Source organism: Arvicanthis niloticus, chromosome 24 (genome assembly GCF_011762505.2).
Source record: "Arvicanthis niloticus isolate mArvNil1 chromosome 24, mArvNil1.pat.X, whole genome shotgun sequence".
NCBI lineage: Eukaryota > Metazoa > Chordata > Mammalia > Rodentia > Muridae > Arvicanthis > Arvicanthis niloticus.
The window spans coordinates 21,340-47,303 of record NC_133432.1 but is presented as its reverse complement, the minus strand read 5'-3'; the positions used below and the strand labels follow the sequence as shown (position 1 = coordinate 47,303).

The 25,964-nt window shown below is 40.5% G+C and overlaps 1 protein-coding gene across 5 annotated transcripts; it reads left to right on the top strand.

The window, feature by feature from the left end:
- The first annotated feature begins 10,573 nt into the window (after positions 1-10,573).
- On the top strand, positions 10,574-24,688 carry LOC143437510 (uncharacterized). Of its 5 annotated transcripts, none has more exons than XM_076922285.1 (8): positions 10,574-10,674; positions 11,246-11,359; positions 11,633-11,779; positions 12,662-12,841; positions 15,203-15,316; positions 20,057-20,183; positions 20,383-20,443; positions 21,592-24,688. In XM_076922285.1, exons 5-8 carry the CDS (start codon positions 15,302-15,304, stop codon positions 23,207-23,209), a joined length of 1,821 nt encoding a protein of 606 aa, XP_076778400.1. In that variant the 5' UTR covers positions 10,574-10,674; positions 11,246-11,359; positions 11,633-11,779; positions 12,662-12,841; positions 15,203-15,301; the 3' UTR covers positions 23,210-24,688. The 5 variants fall into 5 exon arrangements, with proteins under 5 accessions (XP_076778400.1, XP_076778399.1, XP_076778398.1 ...); XM_076922284.1 differs by having other exon boundaries at positions 12,569-12,841; XM_076922283.1 differs by having other exon boundaries at positions 12,343-12,841.
- Positions 24,689-25,964: the final 1,276 nt, after the last annotated feature.

The following is a 25,964-nucleotide window of genomic DNA, read 5'->3' as shown; positions in this document are numbered from 1 at the left end:
CATCTACAGTGAGATCTGGTACCCTCTTCTGGCCTGTATGCATGCATGCAGACAGAATGCTGTATGTGTAATAAATCCTAAATAAAATAGGGCTAAAGAGATGGCTTGGTGACTGCTCTTGCAGAGGTCCTGAGTCCCAGCAGTCACATGGTGGCTCACAACCATTTGTAATGGGATCTGATGCCCTCTTCTGGTGTATCTGAGACAGCAACAGTGTACTCACATACATAAAAAACAGTTTAAAAGGACTAAAATTAAAATAGATTTAGAAAGCTATATGTATCTAACTCAGAAAGTACAACTACTGTTATCCTACATAGATATCCAGCATGGGTCCTACAGTGTCCTTCTATTTCTGATAGTCTACCTCTTCAATAGCTGAGATCAGTCTCACTTATAAAATAACTTCAAGTAAGTTATACATGTAACATTGTCATTTAAGTCTAGAATGAATAATGTGTTTAAGGACTTTATAGAGATTTTTAGTCAGTATGTAGCTTTTGGCTAGAAGTGCACTTTCTCTTCCTACTTTCTATTTTTTTAAGATAGAATCTCTTGTGTGTTGAAGAGATTAAGCAGTAGTTAAGACTACTGATTGACTTCTTGTTCAGAGGTACTGTTTGATTTCCAGCAACCTTAGGGTGGCTCAACACCATCTGTAATGGGATCTAATACTCTCCTGGTGGGTATGAAGACAGTTATAGCATATTTGTATAAGTAAAAAAAAAAATAAACCTCCAAAGAAAAAGAAAGGAAAGGAGGATCTCAGTGTAAACTGGCACACATGAATGTCACAGACTTACTATGTGAACAAAACTAACATTGAGCCTACTTTTTTATCCAAAGTTTTGAAGTCAAGCTTTCTCATCACTATGCCCAGCTATGAAGAGTCATTTTATGGTTGTGCTGAGCAACTTTGCTTATCATTTCCCATGAGTCAGTTCTTTCTATGTAAATGAGAACATTTCTGTAGTATCTGGTTACAGTTAATTCTGACTGGCTGTGTGATTCTGACATTTTTGTTGCTCCAGTTTTCTAGTCTCTGAGTGTTTTGCCTGTTGATTGGGTAGGTGAATCACAAGGTTGTCATGTGTGGACAGAGTCCAGAAGACAGCTTTGTCTATCCAGGTGGGTGTACTGAGAGTCAAATTCATATCCTCTGGAAGAACATCAAGTGATTTGAACTGCTATGATATCTCTCCAGCTTCTTCCTCTATACTTTGTTCTTTCTGTAGTCTCTCTGACTCTACCTGCCGTTACAAAAATTCTTCCATGGTTATAACATCTATTTTTAGGAGATGAAACAAACCGACCAACCAAACTAACTGACTAACTACCCCAAGGAACATCCCTGTAATGCTGGCTGACTCCAGAAATAACTATGGCTGTACATCCATACCATTTCTGTAGATGTCTCTAAAAGACCGAAGGGAGGCAAGTGGAAGAAGTGGAGCTATGGCACTGGTAAGCACACAGATGTCACAGCATTCTAAGTTTCTTCCTTTTTTAAAAAAAATTTCACTGATATTTAACAAAAGCCCATCCTGCTGAGAACATTTACTCATTAAAAATGCATAAAGGTGAAATTGCAGAAGTGGTGGCCAAACACTTGCTTTAGATTTCATTCCTTGAATTGAGACCTTTTGTTTGTTTTCCCCTTGTTTGTTTGTTTTGATGATTTTTAAGTAGTTTCCCCTGAACTGACATTGTAAACCAGGTTTGCCTTGAATTCAGAGATAAGCCTGCCTCTGCCTTCTGAGTGCTGGCTGCAAAACGCTGGTCTTGGGAGGGTCTAAACAACCACAATGAGAGCTGCTATCCTTTTTTGGTCAATGTTATCATCAGATACCTCAAGCATGTCAGGAGTTACTCATTTGGAAGGTGTTCAGCAGCATCTGGTTCTATCTGTGCCTATGCCAGGCAGGGAGCACATGGTGGCCATGGAATACTTTCATCAAAGATATATTCCCAGACAATCTATAAGATAAGACAGGTTTTGGGGAGTTTGATGTTGTTGTTGGCATATCTACCTATATCAATTCCTGCCTGTGCATGGTATGTGCCCTTCCCCCCACCATGAGCAAGCCTGAGAGACCTTGTTTACCACAACAAGACCAAGTGATAGGATCTAGGTGGAGTTACCCACCAGGGCTGCCCGGAACACAGAAGCAGAACTGCCCCTGGGCTTGCCTTGAGACATCTCTGGCCATGACCTGGAACGGATTATGGATTTTCCCACCCATCTGAAACCAGGAGGGGTTGTGGGTTGGCTTCCCCTTTAAATTGAGAGCTGAACATTAAAGCTTTGAGCCTTGATCAGAGAACTTTGTCTTGGCTTCATCTCTTCTCGCCCTCCATCCCCTTTCATTCCCAGGCCCCCTTTCAGGTGAACCCAGTTGACTTGTGGCTGCAGGTGGCTACAATGGTACATTTAGAAATCAGAGAAAGGCAGCACATCTAGAAAAATTAGAGCTATACATGATATTCAGCTGCTTGTTGGACTAAAACTAAGAGATTGTCTCTGATTAACAAGTTCTAGAGTTTTGTTTTGGTTTCTGTTTTGGTTATTCTCATCAAAGGAAATTGATTTGGTATGGATTAGGATTGTGAGTTTCTTGTGCTCTTGATCCATGGCCACTGTCACAGTACATTTAGCAAGCAAGGACAGAGTAGACTCCCTAATATCTGTATTTATATCTTCAGTAAAATACAGTGTAGTAAATAATCCTGGTCCCTGACACTCCTTGTTTTTGTAGGATCCACTGCTATAGTTTTCTCCAATCTTTTCATAGTCAGACTACTGAGACATGCATAGAAGGCTGTTGAAATTGTTTTGAACTTCTTTTGGTCCTCTGAGGGGAGAAATTGTTTCCAGTTTCCATGTGTCCTCATATGAGAATCCAGTGTTTTGAAAAATAATTAACAATTTTACCCTTAAATGATGCTTGGAAAAAGCAAAACTTCAGTGGACACAAGTCTTCCTGTCTCCTGGTGAATTGCTTCAAGTTTTTCTCAATTTAGGAAAATTTTGGCTGTCAGACTCTCTCTGACTTTCTCTGTCTCTCTTTCTCTGTTTCTATTTCTGTACAATGCCCCTGGTGTTATACATGCACCTAGGACTTCTTGGTACAGGCCCTATCATCAAGTGACTGAGGAAGAAATAATTAGGTCCTGCATTACTAAGGGTTCTGCCTGTTATGCAGACCCTACCAAGAAGTGAACAACTGCAGCATGAAATCATGTTTCTGGAACAATCTTGAAAGACACCAGTAAAGGGAAATCATCACAGTTCAAAGCTTCATGCAGTAGTCATGCTCATACATTTGTTTGGAAATGTGTGATTATTCATTGAATCATCAGCTATAAACAGTGGGATGGCTTAACTGTCAGAGACTTGGAAACAGAACAATTAGAATATTGTTGAGAGAGACTTAAAGGGAAAAATATGTGGATAGATCTCTCACAATGGTCAAAGGCTGTAAAGATATTTATGTCCCATGTAAATACTGATCAAAAGGTAAGTTCAGCTGAGCAAACTTTCAATAATCAGTAGTTAGGGTGTTCTATTCTGTGGGAAGTCAGCCGTGTCCCTAGCTATATCTGCCATTTTCCAATGGGCCCATGAACATAGTAGCCATGGTGGATGCAGAGGGGTTTACGCATGGGTACAACAGTAAAGTTGTCCTCCCACTAAGCCTGACATGGCCACATCTGCTGGTGATTTCCAGATCTACCAGCAGTAGAGACTAACACTGAGCCCTAGATATGGAACTATATCCTGGGTTTACTAGCCAGTGACTTGGTGGCATGTTACATTGCATCATTTCTCTTGGGCAAAGGACAAAGCTTTCTTCTTCTTGGAATAGATACATATTCTGCTTATGATTTTAACCTTCATGCACATATTGTTTGTGCCAAATCCACTATCCATGGACATACCAAGTGCCTCATTCACCACAATGGCATTTCACACAGTATTGCTTCTGACCAAGGAACTCATTTCACAGCAGAGAGGTGAAACAGTGGGTCAATGATCATAAATCATAATGATATTAATTACCATTAATATTATGTTCCTTGTTACCCTGAAGGTGCTGAATTGATAGAAAAATAGAATGACCTTTAGAAGGCCCCTTTACACAGCCAATTATGGGACAGCCACCTGAAGAGCTAGCCAGGGTCCTAGGCTGAATGTATTTTGAATCAGCTTCCAGTATTTGGTACAGTTTCGCTCATAGCCAAGATCCATCATTTAAAAACTCAAGGCTGTTGGAAACCTGTGTGAAGGTTGCAGTCCCCCAAATCTGAGTGGAACTCAGATCAAAATGGAGGACTCCCTTTATTAGAAGGGCTTCAATTTCTCTGCCTCGATTTTCTAGACAATGTCCCTGAACATAGGTGGCTGTCCTTTGTAGGAGGAGCTAAGGTGAGTGGAGAGGTAGAAAAAGCGGGGGAGAAGGAAGAGGTAAAGTAAGAGGACAAGCTAGGGAGGGTGGAGATGTAGGAACCACGGTGAGCCATGAGGGTATGAAGAGCAGTCATGGGTAACAGCTTTTATTTAGCTTAGCTAATTGGGAAACAGCTCTCTTTGTATGGGCAAATTGTTATTGAGAATTACTAAAGCCTTTGATTAATCTTTAAGCATTAGAGTCTCATGTTCTTACCAGGCCCACATAGATGGCAGGATGGTCTGGGCACTGCCCAGTCTTGCAGAGATGGCATGGAAGATTGGCAGAGACATCTCCCATGCTGGCATCTCGTGGGTGGCAGGGCTGGTGTCTCTGGCTGGCCATTTCTATCTGCAGTGTGCACATGGCCTCTGGCCATAGAACATGGCAGCTGAGCTAGGCAGAGCCATTGCAACCTAGACAGTTGGCGTGACCAGCAGCCACTTTTTAAATATTCACTTCAACAGACCTTATCAAAAGAATGTCCCTGTGTGGAGCTACTTAAACTCAGCACACAAGTTCCATTCTGGCTTCCCTGCTCACATGATACTTAAATATACTATTATGACCAATTAATCCTTTCCACCTGTACCCATTAAAACCCTTATATACCTTATTTCTGGAACAATAGAGTTGACTCACTGTGTTGGTCTCTGGAGTTAATTTTATAATACTCACAGCCATCTCAAGCCAGATTGCCATGGCTGCTCTCTTTGTCCTCACCATTTGGTGGCTAACAACCACCCAAGAATAAAGAAGACCCACACCAAAGCTACCACCCTTAGTGGCCCAGTAGGGTAAAATTGCTTTCTATTCCTCTGATCTTAAGATCGTTTGGCCTGCAAGTATTAGTTATAGAGAGGTGAGCTCTCCTTCCAGGAATTACAGCAAACCTTCAGTCTTCCCAGTGGTCAATTTAGGCATCTAAGGCCCTTAACCCAACAAGATAAGAAAGTAATAACAATGTTAGAAAGGCTGATTAATCACCATGGGGAAGTTAAATTGCTTCTCCAAATGGAGTTACAAAGGCTCATGTCTAGACTGCAGAATCTCTTGTGGTGGTTCTCAACCTTCCTGATGCTGGGACCCTTGAATACAGTTTCTCATATTATGGAGACACCCAAAGCATAAAATGAATTATATTGCTGCTTACTAATTGTAGTATTGCAACTGTGATGAACTGTAATACTAATATTTGATTTGCAGTTGATCTTAGGCAGCACTTGAGAAAAGGTTCTTAGATTCCCACTATAGTTGTGACCCACACGTTGAGAACTAGTGTTTTATGGTATCTCTTGATGATGCAATGTCTTGTAATTAAAAGCCATGGGAACCTATAACAGCCTTACCCAGACAGGATGACAAAGGGCACAGACATATCAAAAATAAAGGTATGAATCACTCCTCCAGGAAAATTTCCAGATCTGCTGAGGTTATTACCAAGGTTGGGGAAAATACAGCATGGGTAGTAGGGAAGATCATTATAAATATAAACAAAGGCCACATGAGTGATTGCAGAAATGAGGATTATAAGTGATTGAGTGTTCCTGTCATGTTTTGTTAATGTTGTATTTTTACAGACAGTTGTGATTTCTTTTCTCAATTTCAGGAAATTAATTGAGAAAATATCAATGATTATCACACTTGAAGATGCTGCACTGAAAAATGTTCCCACGATGTGTTATAACATTTTTATGTGTCTGTGCTTGTACAAAGAGTAGTTCAATCATTTTAGGCATAATTATGACCTGGTCCAATACATAATGGTTTGCCTTTTTGCTGAAATTGTAACATTTAAACATTATTATGACATGTTGTTTTTTCATTTGGAAATTAACCATGACATAAGAAGATATGATTGTGTGTAAAGTTGACATGGGGTAGAGTTGAGATTGCTGCCTTGATTGTTAACTCTATTACATCTGGAATTAACCAAAACCCCCAAAGTGACTTTAATCTGAGTCTTGATAGTGGAAGACACAGCATTAATCCAGATGTTTGAGCTGCAAATCCCCAGCTCTAATCTGAACCATGACTTGTACCACAAGACTCTATAATGACATGGAAGGAGAAGGCTATAGGAGTAGCTAAGGTGGGAGGAGTAAAGAAGAGGAGGAGGAGAAGAAAGAGGAGGAGCTAAGGGTGAGACAGAGAATGAGAGAGGGGCACATGGAGGCTGATGTTCACTTGTCTGTAGCAGTCAAAGGTAGTTGGTATATCTAGGTTGGGTACTTGGTTACACCTTTGATTGTAAGAGCATCTTGTTATTGATAATTACCAAATGTATAAGCCTTTGGATAATCTAAGCATTAGAGTCTCATCTGTACCGAGCCCTCGAGGTTGGTGGGATGGTCCAGGCAATGCAGTGCCTTGCTGAGACAGTATGGAAGAATACAGAGCCACCTCCCACACTGATGTCTTATGGCTGACAGGGCTGGTGTTTCTGCCTGGCTGTGTCTAGCTGGCTATGCAACATGGTGGCTGAGCTAGACAGAGATGCCGCAGCTTAGCCAGTTGGCTTAACCAGTGGCTGCTTTTTTAAATTAATTACTACAACAGAAGGTGTTCGCTCTTTAGCTCATTGCTCTCACCTTGATAGCAAGTCCATTCCTTCACTGACATTAGGGCCACCTTGTTTGGAATTTCAGCTTATTCTAAACTTCTAAGCTGAGACATCAGGCCTTGTGGACTGAGCAACTACTGCATCCTTGCACTTTGCCTTTATAGCTATTTATTGTTGAATTAGCTAGACCATCACAGCCCTAAGTCATTCTAAACAACACTCTTTACGTAAAGAGAAATTTATTCTATTAGTTTGGTAGTCTATAGAACTCTAATATACTAGACAAGTACTGAAAACTTTTAGAGCTGTTTGGGCCTCACAACCATCTCAGCTCAGATACAAATTCAAAATGACCACCTTCCCTTAACCTTTTGTTCAGGTGATGCTTTGATGCTGGGCTTTTACAGCTATTGGAAAAAAGTCAATAGTAAAAGTGTAAAGTATCACAATTGTAACACAAATAATACAATTATATGAGGACCTCAGATAGAGAGATTCAAGATTAAGTGAGGAATGGAAAACCAAATGTCTTAGCTTCTGTAGGCCAAGACCTGGCACCCCTACTCACATGAAGATCAGGTGACAGGAGATTCTTTTAATCCTTGATTTTACAGCACCAGTATGGAGACCCATACAGTTTTTTGTCACACACACTGACTTGCTGATTCAATGTCAAGCTCAGAAATCAGATTCTTTCTAGAGATCTTCACAAGAATAAAGCACTGGAAGAAACAATCAGTCACATCAAAAATATTTTACTTAGTATGTCAGGAGACAAATTCACATTACCTAAATAGTTATTCCACTTCCATATTGTACAAATACTGGCCAACCATGTTCATTCATTCTCTCTCTCTCTCTCTCTCTCTCTCTCTTTTTTTTCTTTCCCTCTCTCTCTCTCTCTCTCTTTCTCTCTCTCATAGAGGTTTAGCAATATTTAAAAAGCCCTGCTGTGATTATTTTAATTCAACAGAGTGGACAATATGAAAATGGTTGTGGTTTAATTTAGAAGATGAGCCCTGTGCTGGATCTTCCTATCTTTGTGTATTTATCAGTTTTTAAAGAGGTTTTGCTAAATATAAACATCTTTTAAATTATTAACATGTTTATGCCTCCATAAAATTTAAAATATGTATATATCATAATTAAAAACATAGATATGTTATTCTTATATGAGTTAGAACAATGTCCAGTATTAATAATGTCTTCTGGTCTAGGAGTAGTAAACTCTTTAAAAGTAACTTAGAATCTTCAGGAATAGAGACCACATTGTGTAGTAGAAGTAGGATAGGGTTCATAGAGATATCACTGTATGTTTACATGTATCATATTTTTAAAAGTAGATGTTAAAATTTAATTATACATCCTCATGTTACCTATTCCAAGAAAAGATTCAGACTCATATTACCATTATATATTTATTGTACCTGTGTAGATATATTGGCTAAATATATGTGTCTTTTCATATCAATTTTTAAGTTTATTTTCATTAGGAACAAAATGAACTAGGGTCAAGTTAACAAGTTAATTTATTTGTAATTCATTTGCTATTAAGTACATGATGTGAATAACAAACCATGTCTCATGAGTATATTCTACATGTAATTAATAAAAAGTCATTTTTTAATAAGCCATGAATTTGTGTCTATTGCTTCTCTGGGATTCCTGTTTCAGAATTTTCATTGTCAAGTGAAAACTGCACATAGAAACCTTTAGTAAGCCAGGCAGTGGTGGCACATGCCTTTAATCCTAGCACTTGGGAGGCAGAGGCAGGAAAATTTCTGAGTTCGAGGCTAGCCTGGTCTACAGAGCGAGTTCCAAGACAGCCAGGACTACACAGAGAAACCCTGTCTTGAAAAACCAAAAAAAAAAAAATCTTTAGTAAGCATATTTTGAGGTTGGGAAGAAAGTAAACCAGACATGTCTAAAGCAGAAGAGTTCTGAGGGCATTTTATCTCAGAGGAAAATTAACTGCAGAAATAGATGATGGTGAGACTCAGCATAGGGTAGCATAAATGTTCTTTGCCGGCAGCAGTCAGTCTGGCTCTTAGCAACTTATTCTTTGATTATCTGTAGAGTTCTGTGAATATCAAAGTCTTTGCTTTTTTGTTAGTATGCTAGTTTTGGAGGCAAATGCCTGGAAAAAACTTTTAGGTTGTTTTGAGAAGCCTTTCTATAAGTAAGAGAGAAGCTATCAGAATAAGAATTAACAAACCATTAAGATATAAAATGAATACCTTGTAGGCCTGATATTTCTTCTTTGTGTAATAGGGATAATGTTGATTCAGTGGGACCATCAAGAATAATGGTAGCCACCTTAACCTTAACCCTGAGCCTAACCTTATCCTAACCCTCACCTCTTAATTTCCAAACCTCCTAAAGCTAATTCTCAAATCCATTATCCTAATTCTAACCATGAATGTCTAATCCCCTAACCCTAACTCAAATCCTGCTTGCTCTGAGGCATATTTTTTAATTACAACTTTTGAAGTGAGAAACCCTTTATTAATCTTGATCTTTTGAGATGTTCAGAGCCACCTTTAATCTGGGCTACAAATTCTTTTGACAACATTTATATATAAAATACATTAACAGGGTGGTGTTTTTGTTTTTTGTACTTGTCCTACATTTTTTACAAAACAAAGGTGATTTGTTTGTTTATTTGTGTTTTAAAACTGGCATTAGTAAAGACTTATTTCTTCATAATCCTGGTATATACTGAATATCAGCTGTAATATCCTGCAACATGAAAAGAACCAGTCCTTGTTTTTCTAATTTACCTTGTCTAATAGCCTTTATTGGGACATTCTATTAAATAGCCTTTCTGTATACAAAGATTCATTCTCTCTATGATTTGAGATATGTTTATCTAGAGAACATGTACTAATCCAACTATGATTTTTTCTTCACTTTATCATTGATGAAGATATGCTGGCTAACAATAGTGCTCAACTGTCTTTCCCTTATGATTCTGGATTTTCTCCAGGGTTGATTGATACCTATCATCTGGTGAAAGGGGGCTGTAGTTTCCCTGAGCCCAGTATGAAGCTTGTTTTCTAAAACCCCTCTTTAATGTTAATGGTGTTAGCATTCTGTCTAAAATTCTACCTCACAGTTATCTGGTGACAGCCAGGTATCCTCCTCCCCATAGCTACTGGAAGAAAATTTTGAAATAGGCCCAAACTAGTAAGAATAACAGGGCCCTGTGATTCCTTTTCCCTAACCTAAATAGTTTAAAATGCCTGTCAGCTTATTTGGGCCCAGTTAATTAGTTACAGAAGATGTAGAGTTACAAGACAAAGGTCTGTTGAATCATCCAAGAAACTGGCTGGACATGAAAGATAAAAATTATGCAATGACATTTTTAAAAGAACAGAGGTATGTCCAAATGAGTAATGGGCTATCTGGTGTTCTTCCACCTTTCCCCATTTTGGGCCCGCCTGGCCTGCACAGCCTACCGATGTTCAAAAATGTAAAGCATCCAATCATGTGTACCCATGTGAAAATTTCCCACTTCCCCCACCCCTTGCCTATAAAAGTCCTATTCCTTTGAGCCTCAGGATCAGCTCCACTGTCTCCTGAGTAAGGTACATGCTGACCCAGAGCTCTGATATTAAACTGCCTCATGTGTTTACATCAAGCCGGTCTCTCGTGAGTTCTTAGGTGTGTGCAGTCCTGAGACGTGAGTGGGGATCTGCCTTTGGAGGTCTTTCACTACCTCTCTTTAAAGACAGATGGAATATATTCTATGGGTGTGGGGGGTGTGGGGGAAGGGGATGTCTCAGCATGCTCATGCCTTCTGCTGAGATATTTCTTCCTGGGGGGGGGGCATGCCTCATACTGAGACAGCTCATCCCCAGGAGCAACCCACCACGAGACAGTATAATATAGAATATAGTTTATTCCAGACATGGGGAGGAAAGTTAAGAGGGTAGTAGAAGCAGAGAAATACAGAGAGAGACAGAGAATAGAGAGATAGAAGCTGGGCATGAGCATGTGGAGAGAGAAGGGGGAAGGGAAGAGCCCAAGTGGGCAAGAGAAAGAGAGAGCAAGAAATCAAGAGTTCAAAAGAGAGAGGAAGGGGCAAGCAGCCACCTTTATAGTGGGTCAGGCCTACCTGGCTGTTGCCAGGTAACTGTGGGGAGGAGCATACCTGGCTATTGCCAGGTAACTTGGGTGGAGTTTAGACAGGATGCTAAGAAATAACCAGGGTATCCTTCCACTTGTGTGTCAGATTGATACCTCCACTGCACCTTGAGTAATGGGCTATGGAAGCTATTCAACTTGATTACAGGAAGAAGGCAAGTGCTGTGAAGAAAGCTCATACAAGGTCTGAAGTCAGGTCCTGGTAAGTGTAGGATCTTTGCTCTCAGAGGGGAGGAGCAGGCAGCTGAACAGCCAGAGCTGGAATGTTGGGTCCTTCCCCCAAGTCTGGGTGGGGTGAGATTTCTCTTTGAAGACAGAAACAAATGCTAATGGAGTGCAAACCACTCCTGAGACCTGAAAAATATCTGACCCTGGCCCAGAAGCACACTTTAACCTTGAGGAGTAGTAAGACTCACTGGTCTATCAAGGCTTCCAGGCACACATGCCAATCAGACAATGTGGTGGGTTCTTTTAGGTGCCATTCTGCAAGTTCACAGTATCTGTGCAGGCTTGAATGATCATCTGTGCCCTGCTCTGAGCTCTGCTGTCAGGTGCTGTGTGGAGACCTCAGGGAAGCTCTAAAATCAAGTCATGGTGTACACAGGATCACTGCCCACAGTAGGTAAGAGCAGGCGGCTGAGCAGTGGGAACTAGGGTGCTGGGTCCTCTCTAGGGCTGCATGGGAAGCACCAGCCAGATGTGACCACCTGTGAGGTCCCTGGTGATGCTCCTCACTTGTTAGATCAGGCAGTGACCTCTGAGTAATGTCACTATCTTGGCCGATTCTGAATCTGCCCAAAACATTTGGACCAGTTGCTTTCTTGTAGAAACACAAGAAACGGGTGGTTTCTCTGACTCTGGAGCACATTTGTCCAAACCCTTTTGTCCTTTATAGTATACATTAAGAAGACAGGTATAGCCAGGCAGTGGTAGCACACTCTTTTAATCCCAGCATTCGGGAGGCAGAGGCAGGTGGATAACGATGATGGAATAACGATCAATAATCATGGAAATCAATAATTAGTACTAATCAACGGCCAATAATCAATACTAGTCAATAACCAAAAGTGATCAATAATCACGATAATCAATAATTGATAATCAACAGCCAGTACTAATCAATAATCATTACTAATCAGTAGCCAATAATGATCAATAATTGATGGCGCACGCCTTTAATCCCAGGACTTGGGAGGCAGAGGCAGTTGGATTTCTGAGTTCAAGGCCAGCCTAGTCTACAGATTGAGTTCCTGGACTGCAGGGCTAAAAAGAGATAGAAGTAGGTGGGAGACTACATTTCCCATAAGGAATCGTGCCAAGATGGTGGTTGGAGAACTAACTGCGCATGAGCAGAAAACTCAATCAAAGATGGCGGCCGGCCTTCAAACTACATATCCCATGATGCCGCAAGGAAAATCAATTATGTGGTCGGCTGGAGACTACATTTCCCATGAAGGATCTGAAACAGCGCGCACACAAGCATGATGTAAAGAAATCCCCATAGGAGCCAATTGACTTCACTGAGGGCCCGAGAGACTGCACCAGGAGATCGGCGCTGCTGCCTCTGTGGTTCCGAAAGGAGCACCTCCGTCTGGGTGGCATCAGTGGGCATCAGACCTCACACTGCAATCCAATTGTCTGCTGCCGTGCCGCGGCAGACCAGGGAGATGACTGGAGCTTCCAGGTACCGTGGTGGGCGGGTGGAAACAGAGGCCCTGGGATGCCCCTGAGCCGGTGGCTGCGCCTGTGAATCTGAGGCAGGGGTGTGACAGGAGCTGCTTCCAGGTTCCATGAGTAGGGGACCTATGGATATGCCCCCAGACTTGTAGGAAAGAGAAGTGTATCATGTTGGGCGTTGTTATTGAAAGACCCCCAGGAGGGGAGACCCTCACGCTAGTCTCCAATTATTGGCAAGACAGCAAGAGGCTTTATTTCAGGAATCAGGCAGCTGAGGTCGAGACTCAGAGCAAGGAGTGTGGACCTTGAGGCCAGGGGGAAGAAGGGTATTTAAAGGAAAAAACAAACCAGGGAAGTTAGGGGGAAACCAAGGAAGGATATCATAAAAATAGTTGAAAGTCCCAGCCCATCATTCAGTTGGTCATGTGGGAAACATCTTGTACATGTTTTTCTCAGGAATTGAATCTTGCTCAACCATCTATTTTGTGGTCAGCCAGTTCCCAGAGCAACCCAGATGACCTGTATTTTTAATTCTGCTTTCTTTGTGGTCAGCCAGTTCCTGGAACCTGGAGCTAGTGAACTGTTTGGTCTACATTCTTGGCTCAGCTCTAGGGGTCATATAAACTTTCCATACCCTTTATAAATTTTTATATCTTTCAATTGTCACCTGGTCATCATTTTTATGAGGATACAAGGGTCACCAGTATGTGTGAAACTGACCATCGATGGACTGTGATTACTATTCTGGGCTTTGATTTTAAGATCTAAAATAAAATACTTAAGTACAGACACAGTGGTACATGCCTTAAATCCCAGGGGATGAACACCAAGCAGATTTATGATTCAAGTCTTACTAGTACAGAACATGTTTTAGGTAAAGAAAAGCTTAGATACAGGCAAAGTGTTACACACATATTACCCAGCATTCAGGAGACAGAGCCATGCAGATCTCTGAGTTCAAGGTTTATCTAATGAGTAAGATCCAGGACAGCCAAGCTTCGGCAGTGAAGTTGTTGAAAAATATAAAGCTGGTGATGATGTAATAATAGAAGGGGCCATGTTCCAGCCCCAGCAAGCAGAGGAACTCAGCAGCTTTGTCCATGTGGCTCTGGGAGGAAAGAATAGAAGGAATGACTGGCACAATTGATGCTGGTTAGCTGTAGTTAAAAAATTAGTGGGGATGAAGAAGAAACCAGCATCACTGAGGTGAAATCTTCTGGTGAGTGTTTTCTGAGAGGACAAAGAAGCTGTGTTCCAGAGATAGCCAAGGTTGTACCTTGTTGTGCACCTGGAGTTGATCATGTGTGAGAATCACTCAGGTGGTATTGGTTTTTAGGCATAAATGAATCTCATGCAGAGCAGCTAAGGCTTGCCATGGTGAAGGGAGTGTATGACAGGAACACAGTGAATCCTAGTCGCAGGGGAAGAACTCAGCATATTGAAGATGTTAGTCCCATGGGATGAGCAGAAAGAACAGCAGCAACAGTAGAGCAGAGTCAAGCAGAACCTAGAGTGCTATAGATGGAAGAACTGGAGAAGTGACCCAATCTCTTTTGAGGAGCAAAGATGATCATGTGTGGATCTCAGATACTGGAACAAGAAGCTGTAATATTGAAGTTACCTTTGAAACCCTAATATTTTGAGATTCCAGAGCTGTGGGGTACCTGCTCAGGAAAACAGTTTCAGATAGTACAGTAACAGATAGTGAGGTAGGTCTTTGGATGAAGTACCCTTTCAACTGCCAAGCATGGCTTGTGCTTGAACAGGAGTATCTTTCAATAATAAGGACCTCAAGCACAAAGATGAGTTTGTAAAGCCCAATCAATTCTGTTTTAAGCTCACAAAGACCACTTGAGCAAACATTCTGTGAGAACCTCCACCCCCTTGTCAAGGTACAACTGCAGGGTGTAAATAACTAATACACCTTACAGAGAAAAAGGTAGCCTACCCATCATGGTTGTCAGATGATTTTGCCACCTTGATTGGTTCCTGCAGATTATGCCAGACATGCAGCTTTTAAAATATTAAGTTCCTGGCCGGCATGTTAATGTCCCAATCTTGCTGTAACTGCAATAAATACCCAGCACCCCTAGACTTGGTCTCTCAGATTCGATCTCATGTGAGACAGACTGGTGAGAATCCTTATTACAGAGCTCATAATAAAGACCTCCATGTGTTTGCATTGCAATAGGCTCCATGTTGGTTGTTGGATCTCTGAATTGGACATAACATCTTCATGCATTGACTGGAACCCCAAGACCCTCAGAACTCCCAACTAAAAAACTGAAAGGCCGGCTGTTAAGAAAACTATTGTTTCTATGTCAGTGGCTTGTCTGCCAGATTAGTGTCTGTGTGCCTTGGTTTTCAGGCTTTTCTTGAGTATATGTGGAGGGAGATGACTAAATTGAACGTGGAACCCTGCTACAGTGGATACGCTGGAGAGTGATAGCCCTGAAGTGCTTTGAAGATGTTCCAGAGCCTGGTATAGTGGACGGATTTTCTGTGGTCTTAATTTCTGGGAAGGTTAGAGCAGACTTGGAACCCTGACAGAGCTCACAGCTGCTGCCATCCTGTCTTCATTTTCTCCTCTGTCCAAGTGGAGGAATCTGCTGGGTAGCCTTTACTGCCCCCTTGTGGCTGGCTATTTTGTGCGTGGAACTTTGTTATTCTCTCACTGAGGAAATGAGACAGATTTCATCCTAATCAATTTAGTTACTAGCCCCACACCTTGGGTTAAATCCTTCTTAACAACAGGACTTAGACCCATTGACTAGTCCATGACAGAGAGCTCTTCCAGACAGCATCCAGGGCAAACTCAGGCTCTGCCTACCTTGATTTACAGGGTAGAAAAACAAAGACCTCATTTTCCACCTCCTGAACTACCCTCTGCCCAGTTCATATGTGACTCTATAGTTTTGAACTTGGAGCTGTCATGAGATGGAAGATCATTCTTCATCGATTCTAACAAATTTAGCATATTCTCCTTGGGTCAGAGATCCTGTCCTTTGTTGGTGGTCATTTCCAGGTCTGTGAGACAATCTGCTTTTCTGTCCACCCTCCAGCTGTTTTAGTCTCCTCTTTGGTAGCACTGGCTTGAGAACCCAGGGTTAAAGTTGCCTCACCCAGGTCAGCACAGCCTCTCAGCTCCCCATTCCAGTGTATCCTTCCCTGCTCTGAGCCAAGTGCCCTCTATTTTGTTCTGGCTCAGCCACAACTCCAAGTCCCTCATGGGGTGGCAGGAGCTCCTGTATTGACATGATTAGCTCATTGGTTTGGGGTTTTTACAACTTCCTCATTTATTATTGTGTCTCTGTCAGTTGTTTTCAGTTCTCAACATTTTAGAGCTACGGTCATCTGAAGGAGCCTCAATTGAGGGTTTGCCCTCATCAGAATGGCTGGTTGCTATGTTTGTGAGATATAGTGTTGATGATTGATTAGGAAGACTCTTCTACTGAGGGATGCAATATCCGTAAGCAAGTGGCCCTGAGTTGGATGAGAGAGCCAGCTGAGCTTGAGACAGTGACCAAGCAAGTGAGGAAGCCAGGAGACAGTGTTTATCCATGCTTTTTGCCTTCAGTTTCTAATCTTGGCTCCCAAAATGATGGACTGATCTGACAGAACCATGTACAACAACCATTTATTACCTGAGATGCTTTTACTTAGAGGATTCAATCACAGCAGCAGAGTAGCAAGTTAGAACAACAACATGGTATCAGAGGCTTATTTTGCTGCTGGACAGAATCTATGTTGTAGATTGCATTCTTGTGGACAGGAACAAATTTTGGGTAGAAAGGTTTTTGGATTGGTTGGTGTCTTTAACTCTCCACTGGGGGTCCTGCCTGACTGCAGATGTTGCCTCTTCAGTGTCCATATCTAACTGCTATGAATCTCAGCTAAGATCAACCTCATAGATTCCTTGTCTCCCTCCAATTCATGGTCTCTGCCACATCCTAAATGTAACTCCTCCCCACAGCCAGCTGCAGATTTTGATTCATTTTTCCCCTCTGGCCCTCGCTTTTCTCTCTCCACACCTGTTGCTGGTTCTCCCTGATTCCCCTTTCTTATTTGCTCTCCTATCCAGTTCTCTCTCTTCCATCTGCCTTCTATGACTGTTTTATTCCCCCTTCTGAGTGAAATTCAACCATGCTCATTTGGGCCTTCCTTCTTATACAGCTTCTATGGGTCTTTGAAGTGTAGTGTGGGTTTCCTTTATTTTATGATTATTATTCACTTGTAAGTGAGTACATACATGCATGTGCTTTTAGGTCTGGGTTACCTCACTCGGGATAATAGTTTCTAGCTGTATCCATTTGCCTACAAAATTCATGATGTCCTCATATTTTATAGCTGAATAGTTTTTCCTTTTGTAAATGAACCACATTTTCTATATCCATATTTTGGCTGAGTGACATCTGGGATTCTTCCAGTTTCAAGCTGTTATAAATAAAATGGCTATGAACTTGGTGAAGTCCCTACTCTAGCTCCCCTGCCTCCACGGAATCCCTCTCTCCAATATCCTCTGTTACTCTTTTGAGAATGTGTGGGCCCCTGGCATCTCCACACCGTGGTGCATCAAGTCTCTGCTGGGTTAAGTTCATCCTTTCCATTAAATCCAGACATGGTAGCCTAGTTCAGGGATCAGATTCCAAAGATAGAGAGCAGCTTTAGGGACAGCCCCTGCTACATTTGTTGGAGGACCATCATGAAGACTGATCTACACATCTGCTACATATGTTTTAGGGACCTTAGTCTAGACTGTGTGTGTTATTTTGTTTGTGGATCAGTCTGTGAGTGCCCCCAAGGGTCCAGGTTAGTTGAGTCTGTTGGTCTTCCTGTGAAGTTCCTATCCTCTTCAGGGCCATCAATCCTTCCTCCAACTCTTCCATAACAGTCCCCAAGGCCCAATCAATGTTTGACTGTAGTTCTCTGCATCTGTTTCAAGTCAGCTGCAGGGTAGAGCCTCTTAATGGACAATTATGCAAGGCTCCTATGTGAGATCATAACAGACTACCCCTAATTAATGTCATGGATTAGTGCTTTTTCATAAGGAGGGTCTCTAGTTGGGCAAATTTCCATTGGCCATTCCTTCACTCTCTGCTCCAGCTTTACCCCTGTATTTCTTTTTAGACAGGACATATTTTGTTCTGTGTGACTACTGTGTTGTGTTTGAAACTGATCCTTCAGCTTTCTTCTCATGCTCCCATACATTCCCCATTTGGTCTCAGCCCCTAAATCACGTAAGATACAGTATAAACATTTGGTATTCAATACTAAGCTATTTTGCAAGCCTGGTGGTTTTATATTTTTAACTTTATATCTTTTGATTATTGTTTTCAAGACAAAATTTCTCTTTGAAGCACTTCCTGTCCTGATTGTAGATATAGAAACCACAGAAGCCACCTGACATGTTTTTGTAAAATAAGTAAAATAAGCACATGCTTCTGTGTACCTCTTCATCCACATCTTTAATTTTAAAATTTGGCAAAATTATATATTATATTATTTTATATTTCTCCAAATGGAACATTGTTGGGGCCTAGGCTGGCCTACTTTGGGTGGCCTAAAATGTTGTGGCCCTCTTCACTCAGCGCTTGGTTGCCACTGTTTCCTGGCCCAAGCTGCTGCTCCCGTCTGCGGGTCAGGGTTCAGCAAGAGAGAGAGTGAGGACAGAAGAATGGAAGAATGGAGACCAGACAGAGTGTGATTCAATCCCACCTACTCTTCAGTCTCTCTTCCTAGTCCAAGTCTTAAGTCTTGAGTTCCTAGTTCCTAGTTGTACTCCTGTTGTTCTCTTCCGAGTGTCTAATGTCTACTCCTACTCCTAGTGTCTGAATCTCTGTTACTCCAAATTGTTTTCTCAAGAGCCAAGTGTCTTCTACCTAATGTCAAGTAATCTGTTGCTTTCTCTGTCTGCCTCTAGCCTTTTATATGTCTCACTTCTAAGCCACGACTTCAGGTCATGCCTTTAATCATGCCCTTAGGTCTTGTCTCTAAATCGGATCTCTAAGTCACACTCTTAAGTTACACACCTTTAATCTCACACACCTTTAATCTCATACACCATTAATCTCACACACCCAAGGAAAGTCCTGGGTATCTAAAGCAAGATGTTATCAGAGTGTGCTCAGCTGTTGTAGGCTATTGTAATCACATCTCTTATCAGGGTATATGCCTCAAGATGGCTACAAAGCTGATAGCCACTTTCTTGTAAAAGTCAGCTCCCAACAGAACATGTTCATGATAACAATACTGCCTAAGGCTTCAAACTCATTGGATTCCAGGTGTATGTGTTTCTGCCTTATTCTTGTGTTTGTTTTAAAATTTTTGAATAAATAAGAGTATTATGCCTGTGTGGATGAATATCATGTGTGCCTCATCTTTACTGTTGTCAGAAGATGTCCTCAGTCCTCTTGATCTTGAAGAAATGGGTAGTTGTTGATCCCCATGTAAATACTAGAAATTGACTACCATTATGTGGAAGACCAGCAAGAGCTTTCCAATCCTGAGCTCTCTTTCCTGCTCTATGTTCCTTATTCCTGATCAACATATATATTACTAATATTTTCATCTGTCCATTTTAACTGTTTAAATATGCATTCTCTTCTAGTAAAATTTATTAATGTTGATGTTTAAACTGGTTCACTTCATGTTTTTGTAAGATGGATACAGAACTGCAGTGAACATATATTTCTTTGTAGGAACTTCAGTAAAGAACCCTGAATTCTCTCTATCACTTTTGTTTCCTTGGTTGATTTTTACAGGGGAGTGAGGGTCTTAGTATGTAACTTTTGCTATCCTGCAACACATCACATAGACCATGCCAGCATCCAGTTCAATGACATACACCTGCCTGTACCTCTGTTATTAAAGACATGAACAAATACACACAGCTTGCTCATCATTTTTGTAGTTAGTAATTGTTTATACAACTTTTCAGATGTTTGCTGAGTACAGTTGATCAGTTTCCCCTGTATATTCCTCTCAGTTGCCATTTGTGTTGCAAGGCTATATCCTATTCACAGGGATCAGAAGCAACACAGATAAAACTTATAATTCAATTTCCTTCTAAAAATGACAGAATTATTAGATTATAACTTCTGTTTTCTGAAATAAGTAGAGGAAGCACCAGAATTACATTATTACATTGTCTTGAAAGTATCCATTTATTTACAGTCATGTCACAATCATGCTTTCTGTTGTACACATGTATGGAATATTTTAGGATGCAGTGACTTATGATGATGTGCATGTGAACTTCACTGCAGAAGAGTGGAATTTGCTGGATCATTTCCAGAAGAAACTCTATAAAGATGTGATGCTGGAGACCTACCGGAACCTCACTGATATAGGTAAGACTGTGAATTTTTTTTGCTTTTCAAAATAATGGAACTAGTGATTCTTGGTTATTGATGATCCTCTGTTATTTCAATTGAGAAAAAGGAAGTTTGAGCTGAAGAAATCAGGTTCAGTGCTGTCAAAATTTACAGTAACTTGAATTTTACCTAATTTCTAATACTATATCATTCATTTTCTGGTACTGTGTTTTAGGTTACAGTTGGGAAGATGATCATATTGAAGAACAACATCAAAGTCCTAGAAGGCATGAAAGGTAGTTTTCATGTGCAAGCTAATACAAATATGCCTGTGAGGAAATTTTAATGTGTTCTGGAAGCTCTAAAGAAAAGCAAGTGTGTTAAAAAAAACAAACAAACAAACAAACAAACAAAAAAACCAGTCCTTTAAGTATAGCTATGATTATAATATTCTCAGAAAGCCATGTTCCTCAATGTCAGTTATCTGATTTATGTTTGTAAGGCATTCCTGTAAGGAAGAAGACATGGAAACAATGCCTTAAGAGATACCTTTAATGATTTTGTAGCTCCATTAGAGCTTTGCTGTGGAACTACCAATCTGAATAGTCTCATAATATTTAGATGTTGCACATTGAATAGTGATAAATATGTATCCAAAGCCATCTAATAAGCAAATAGTCCATGGTAAATTTGGTGATACTCATTATTGTAGTGACATTTCTAAGTTTATTGAGTGGTCAGTTAATGAGAGTGAAGAAAGTCATTGAGAAACCTTAATCTATATACCACATGTCTACAAAGAACAAATTGTCAAATGGTGTAAATTCAGTATGGAAACTTTTCACTCGTCCTTCTTCTTTTAATGGGTATATCAATTGTCAGAATGAATAAAACCTTGTGAGCATAGGACTGTTGAAAGAAGCAATGTACCTCTTTCTACTCCAGAAAAATGAGAGGATATGTAGTATTCTGCCTTTGGTAGACTTTTTGAATATGATAGGTATTTGCAATTAATTGGTTTTCTGACAGTACTGGGGACATCCCCTAGTCACACTGCAGAAAATCTCTGTGGGTACTAGAATTTTGGAAGTTCTTCTGTTTGTCCCGGCTGTGGTGTGATGCACACTACAGGAAAAACTAAGAAAGCAATCAGGGTTTTAATACCTTGATATCATGAGACATGTGAAATACATCATATAGAAATCTCATATAGAAAAAGTATGTTAAAAATGTGAGACAAATGATCTTACCATCACAGGTATTTTCAAAGAGGTAAAGTAACCCATACTCAGTGAGTACAACCATGAACATCAAAGGGATAAAACTTTACAATCTGAGTGTTCTTTATTATTAGACCAACTGCAAAATTTATTCATATTGATAAAATGATTAATCAGGATAATGAATGTGGTAAAGCTTTTACATGTGCCCATTATTGTTGCAGGCATGAAAGAAGTCATACTGGAGAGAAACCACATGAATGTAACCAATGTGGTAAAGCTTTTTCATGTCAACGTAGTCTCCAATATCATAAAAGAACACATACTGGAGAGAAACCTTATGAATGTAATCAATGTGGTAAAGCCTTTTCAGGTCACAGTGGTCTCCGATATCATAAAAGGACACATACTGGAGAGAAACCTTATGAATGTAATCAATGTGGTAAAGCCTTTTCATGTCACCGTAGTCTCCAATGTCATAAAAGGACACATACTGGAGAGAAACCTTATGAATGTAACCAATGTGGTAAAGCCTTTTCATGTCAACGTAGTCTCCAATGTCATAAAAGGACACATACTGGAGAAAAACCTTATGAATGTAATCAATGTGGTAAAGCCTTTTCACAACAGTCTCATCTCAAAATCCATAAAAGGACACATAGTGGAGAAAGACCATATGAATGTAATCTATGTGGTAAAGCCTTTTCACATCGCAGTCATCTCAAAAGACATAAAAGGACACATACTGGAGAGAAACCTTATGAATGTAATCAATGTGGTAAAGCCTTTTCAGGTCACAGTAGTCTCCAAGATCATAAAAGGACACATACTGGAGAAAAACCTTATGAATGTAATCAATGTGGTAAAGCCTTTTCACATCAGAATACTCTCCAAAGACATAAAAGGACACATACTGGAGAGAAACCTTATCAATGTAATCAATGTGGTAAAGCCTTTTCAAGTCATGGTAGTCTCCAATATCATAAAAAAACACATACTAGAGAGAAACCTTATGAATGTAATCAATGTGGTAAAGCCTTTTCATGTCACAGTTATCTCCAATATCATAAAAGGACACATACTGGAGAAAAACCTTATCAATGTAATCAATGTGGTAAAGCCTTTTCACATCAGAGTACTCTCCAAAGACATAAAAGGACACATACTGGAGAGAAACCTTATCAATGTAATCAATGTGGTAAAGCTTTTTCATGTCATGGTAGTCTCCAATATCATAAAAGGACACATACTGGAGAGAAACCTTATCAATGTCATCAATGTGGTAAAGCTTTTTCATGTCACAGTAGTCTCCAATATCATAAAATGACACATACTGGAGAGAAACCTTATGAATGTAGTCAATGTGATAAAGCCTTTTCATGTCAACGTCGTCTCCAATTACATAAAAGAACACATACTAGAGAGAAACCTTATGAATGTAATCAATGTGGTAAAGCCTTTTCATATCATGGTAGTCTCCAATATCATAAAAGAACACATACTGGAGAAAAACCTTATCAATGTAATCAATGTGGTAAAGCCTTTCCACATCAGAGTGGTCTTCAGTATCATAATAGAACACATACCGGAGAGAAACCTTATCACTGTAACCAATGTGATAAAGCCTTTTCATGTCACAGTAGTCTCCAATATCATAAAAGCACACATACTGGAGAGAAACCTTATCAATGTGGTAAAGACTTTACACATCACAGTGGTCTCCAATATTATAATAGAGCACGTACTGGAGAGAAACTGAATGTCATGAATGAGGTAAAGCCTTTCCAGGACACAGTCATCTCTGAATACACAAAAGAAATGTGCAGGAGTGAAACCTTATGATTTTAATAAATGTGGTAAAGCCTTTACATGTCACTGTACTCTCCAAACACTTAAAGAAACACACGCTTTAGGGAAACCTTACAAACGTAATGAATGTGGTAAAGCCTGTGCATATCTCTGTGGTCTCCAAAGAACACAAACTGAGTAGAAACTTTTGATTGTACTAAAGTTGGGAAATTGTTTACATGCCACAGTGGTTTCTGAATACAGAAATGAACACATATGAGAGAGAAACCATCTGAAAGTAATCGACATGTTAAAGCCTCTGCATATCATAATCATTTGTTTTGTTTTGTTTTGAAGCAGGGTTTCTCTGTGTAGCCCTGCCTGTCCTGGAAATCACTTTGAAGACCAGGCTGGCCTCAAACTCAGAAATCTGCCTGCCTCTGCCTCCCAAGTGCTGGGATTAAAGGCGTGCACCAACACTGCCCGGCTATCCTAATCATTTTTAAAAAGCATGAAAGACTTTATAGTACAAATAAATTGGTGATTTAAATATTCTTGACCCTAAAAAGTGGCAATATTAAGAGATGTGTCTTGTGGGAGTAGATGTTACCTTTTTGAAGAAATTGAATTACCATGGTGGTGGTTTTGGAGCTCAGGCCAGTACAAAACAGACCCTCCTACCACTTGGATGGAAGACAGTCTCTTCCTGAATGCCTTCTCATGAAGATGCAGAACTCTCAGCTCCTTTTCCAGCATCATAGCTGCCAGCATGTTGACATTCTTCCTGCCATGATGGTAATGGACTAAACATTTGAGACTGTAAGCCAGGCCCAATTAAATATTTGCCTTTAACACAGATGCCTTGGTTACAGTGTCTTTTCTTAGCAATGGAGATTCTAAGACACAAGTTTGTACTCCAGACTTAAGCATTGCTATAAAAGGCCTGACCATGTTTTTTTGTTTTGTTTGTTTTGTTTCATGGAACAATGTGGAGTTTTAGATTTGGATTTGAACATGGAACTTAATGCACTGCCCTAGTAGAAATATCAAACACATATGTACTGAGGGTGATTTGAACTTTGTATATAGTTTTTATGATGTTTTGCTGAAGAATGTTTCTGTCTTTTGCCCTTGTCTGTAGAGTATCCTTGAAGATAAGGTAAAGAGGTTGATCTTCATTACATTGACAAAGGAATTCTTAGTAAAGCAAGTAAAGCCTTTGACCTATGTTTAGTCTCATGATGATTGTTTTGAGCAAGCATAGTTGTTGGGCCTTGGACGAGGTAACTTCATTTAACCTGCCACCTTCAGTCACATAGGACACAGGTAGAGGGCTTGATTAACAAGTCTCCACCTCCAGAGATTTAAATATTAATGAATTATCAAAAGGCCAGGGGCGTAGCTAATTAAGTTATTCCCACCCCTTTCCACCCTCCCTATAAAATTGGTCTCCCCTGGCTTTTGGCGGGGGAAGCGCTTACCACCTACATCCATTTACCACCCCATGAACAATAAAAGCTTTGGAAAACCGGACTCCACGTGTCACCTGATGTGCCTGATCTGCCACCGCCAGGTTCCCATCCTTTGGAAACTTGAGCCACCCACCGCCAGCCTGAGGTGCTGCCCTGGGACCCGGCCGCCTGACTCCCTCTTCCAACCTCCCGTGAGATTTCTTCCCCACACATAGTAATCTTAGAAAGAAAAAAATATAAAATGTTAGGTCAGAAGAGAAAAGCCTCACCAGGAAGTTGAATAGAGCAAGATTCTGTGATTAATTATATTAAATGGTATTAAAGGAATGGTGACTTTAGGGCAAGATTCCATCCACCTAAACTTATGGATTTGCAGTTGTGCAAAGGAGAACTGTAACATGTTAAGCTTTATTATCATCTGGTAATTGTTTTCATGTGGATGCAAGGGTCACCAGTATGTGTGAAATTGACTACCGATGAACTGTGATTAATATTCTGGGCTTTCATTTTAAGATCTAAAATAAAATACTTCAGTACAGGCATGGAGGTACATGCCTTAAATCCCAGGAGATGAGCGTCAAGCAGATTTCTGATTCAAGTCTTCCTGGGACAGAACATGTTTTAGGTAAAGAAAAGCTTAGGTACAGGCAAACTGTAACACATGTATTACCCAGCATGCAGGAGACAAAGCCATGTAGATCTGAGTTCAAGGTTAACCTACAGAGCAAGTTCAAGGACAGCCAAGCTTAGGCAGTGAAGTTGTTGAAAAATATAAAGCTGGTGATGTTGTAATAAATGGGGCCATATTCCAGCCCCAGCAAGCAGAGGAACTCAGCAGCTTTGTGCATGTGGCTCTGGCTTTAGAGGCAAGAATAGAAAGGACAATTGAGATAACTGATGCTGGTTAGTTGTAGTTAAAAAAATTACTGGGGATGAAGAAGAAATCAGCACCACTGAGGTGACATCTTCTGGTAAGTGTTTTCTGAGAGGAGAAAGAAGTTTTATTTCAGAGATAGCCAAGGTTGTCCCTCTTGGTGCAGCTTGACTCAGTACTGTGTAAGACTCACCCTGGTGGCACTGGTTTTTAGGCATGAATGTTTCATGCAGTGCAGCTAAGGCTTGGCACAATGAAGTGAGCATGAGAGGAACACAGTGAAGACTTTGTCAGAGAAGAACCCAGTATATTGAATATGTCAGTCCCATGGGATGAGCAGAAAGAACAGCAGCAGCAGTTGAGCAGTATCAAGCAGATCCTAGTGTACTGTAAAGGGAAGAGCTGGAGACAAGACCCTGCTTCTTTCTCTTGAGGAGTGCAGAAGATCATCTCTGGATCCCAG

Coding starts and splice junctions, on each gene's coding strand:
- LOC143437510 (XM_076922285.1), top strand. Junction 20,184..20,382: donor CCGGAACCTCACTGATATAG/GTAAGACTGTGA, acceptor ACTGTGTTTTAG/GTTACAGTTGGGAAGATGAT. Junction 20,444..21,591: donor AGTCCTAGAAGGCATGAAAG/GTAGTTTTCATG, acceptor TTATTGTTGCAG/GCATGAAAGAAGTCATACTG.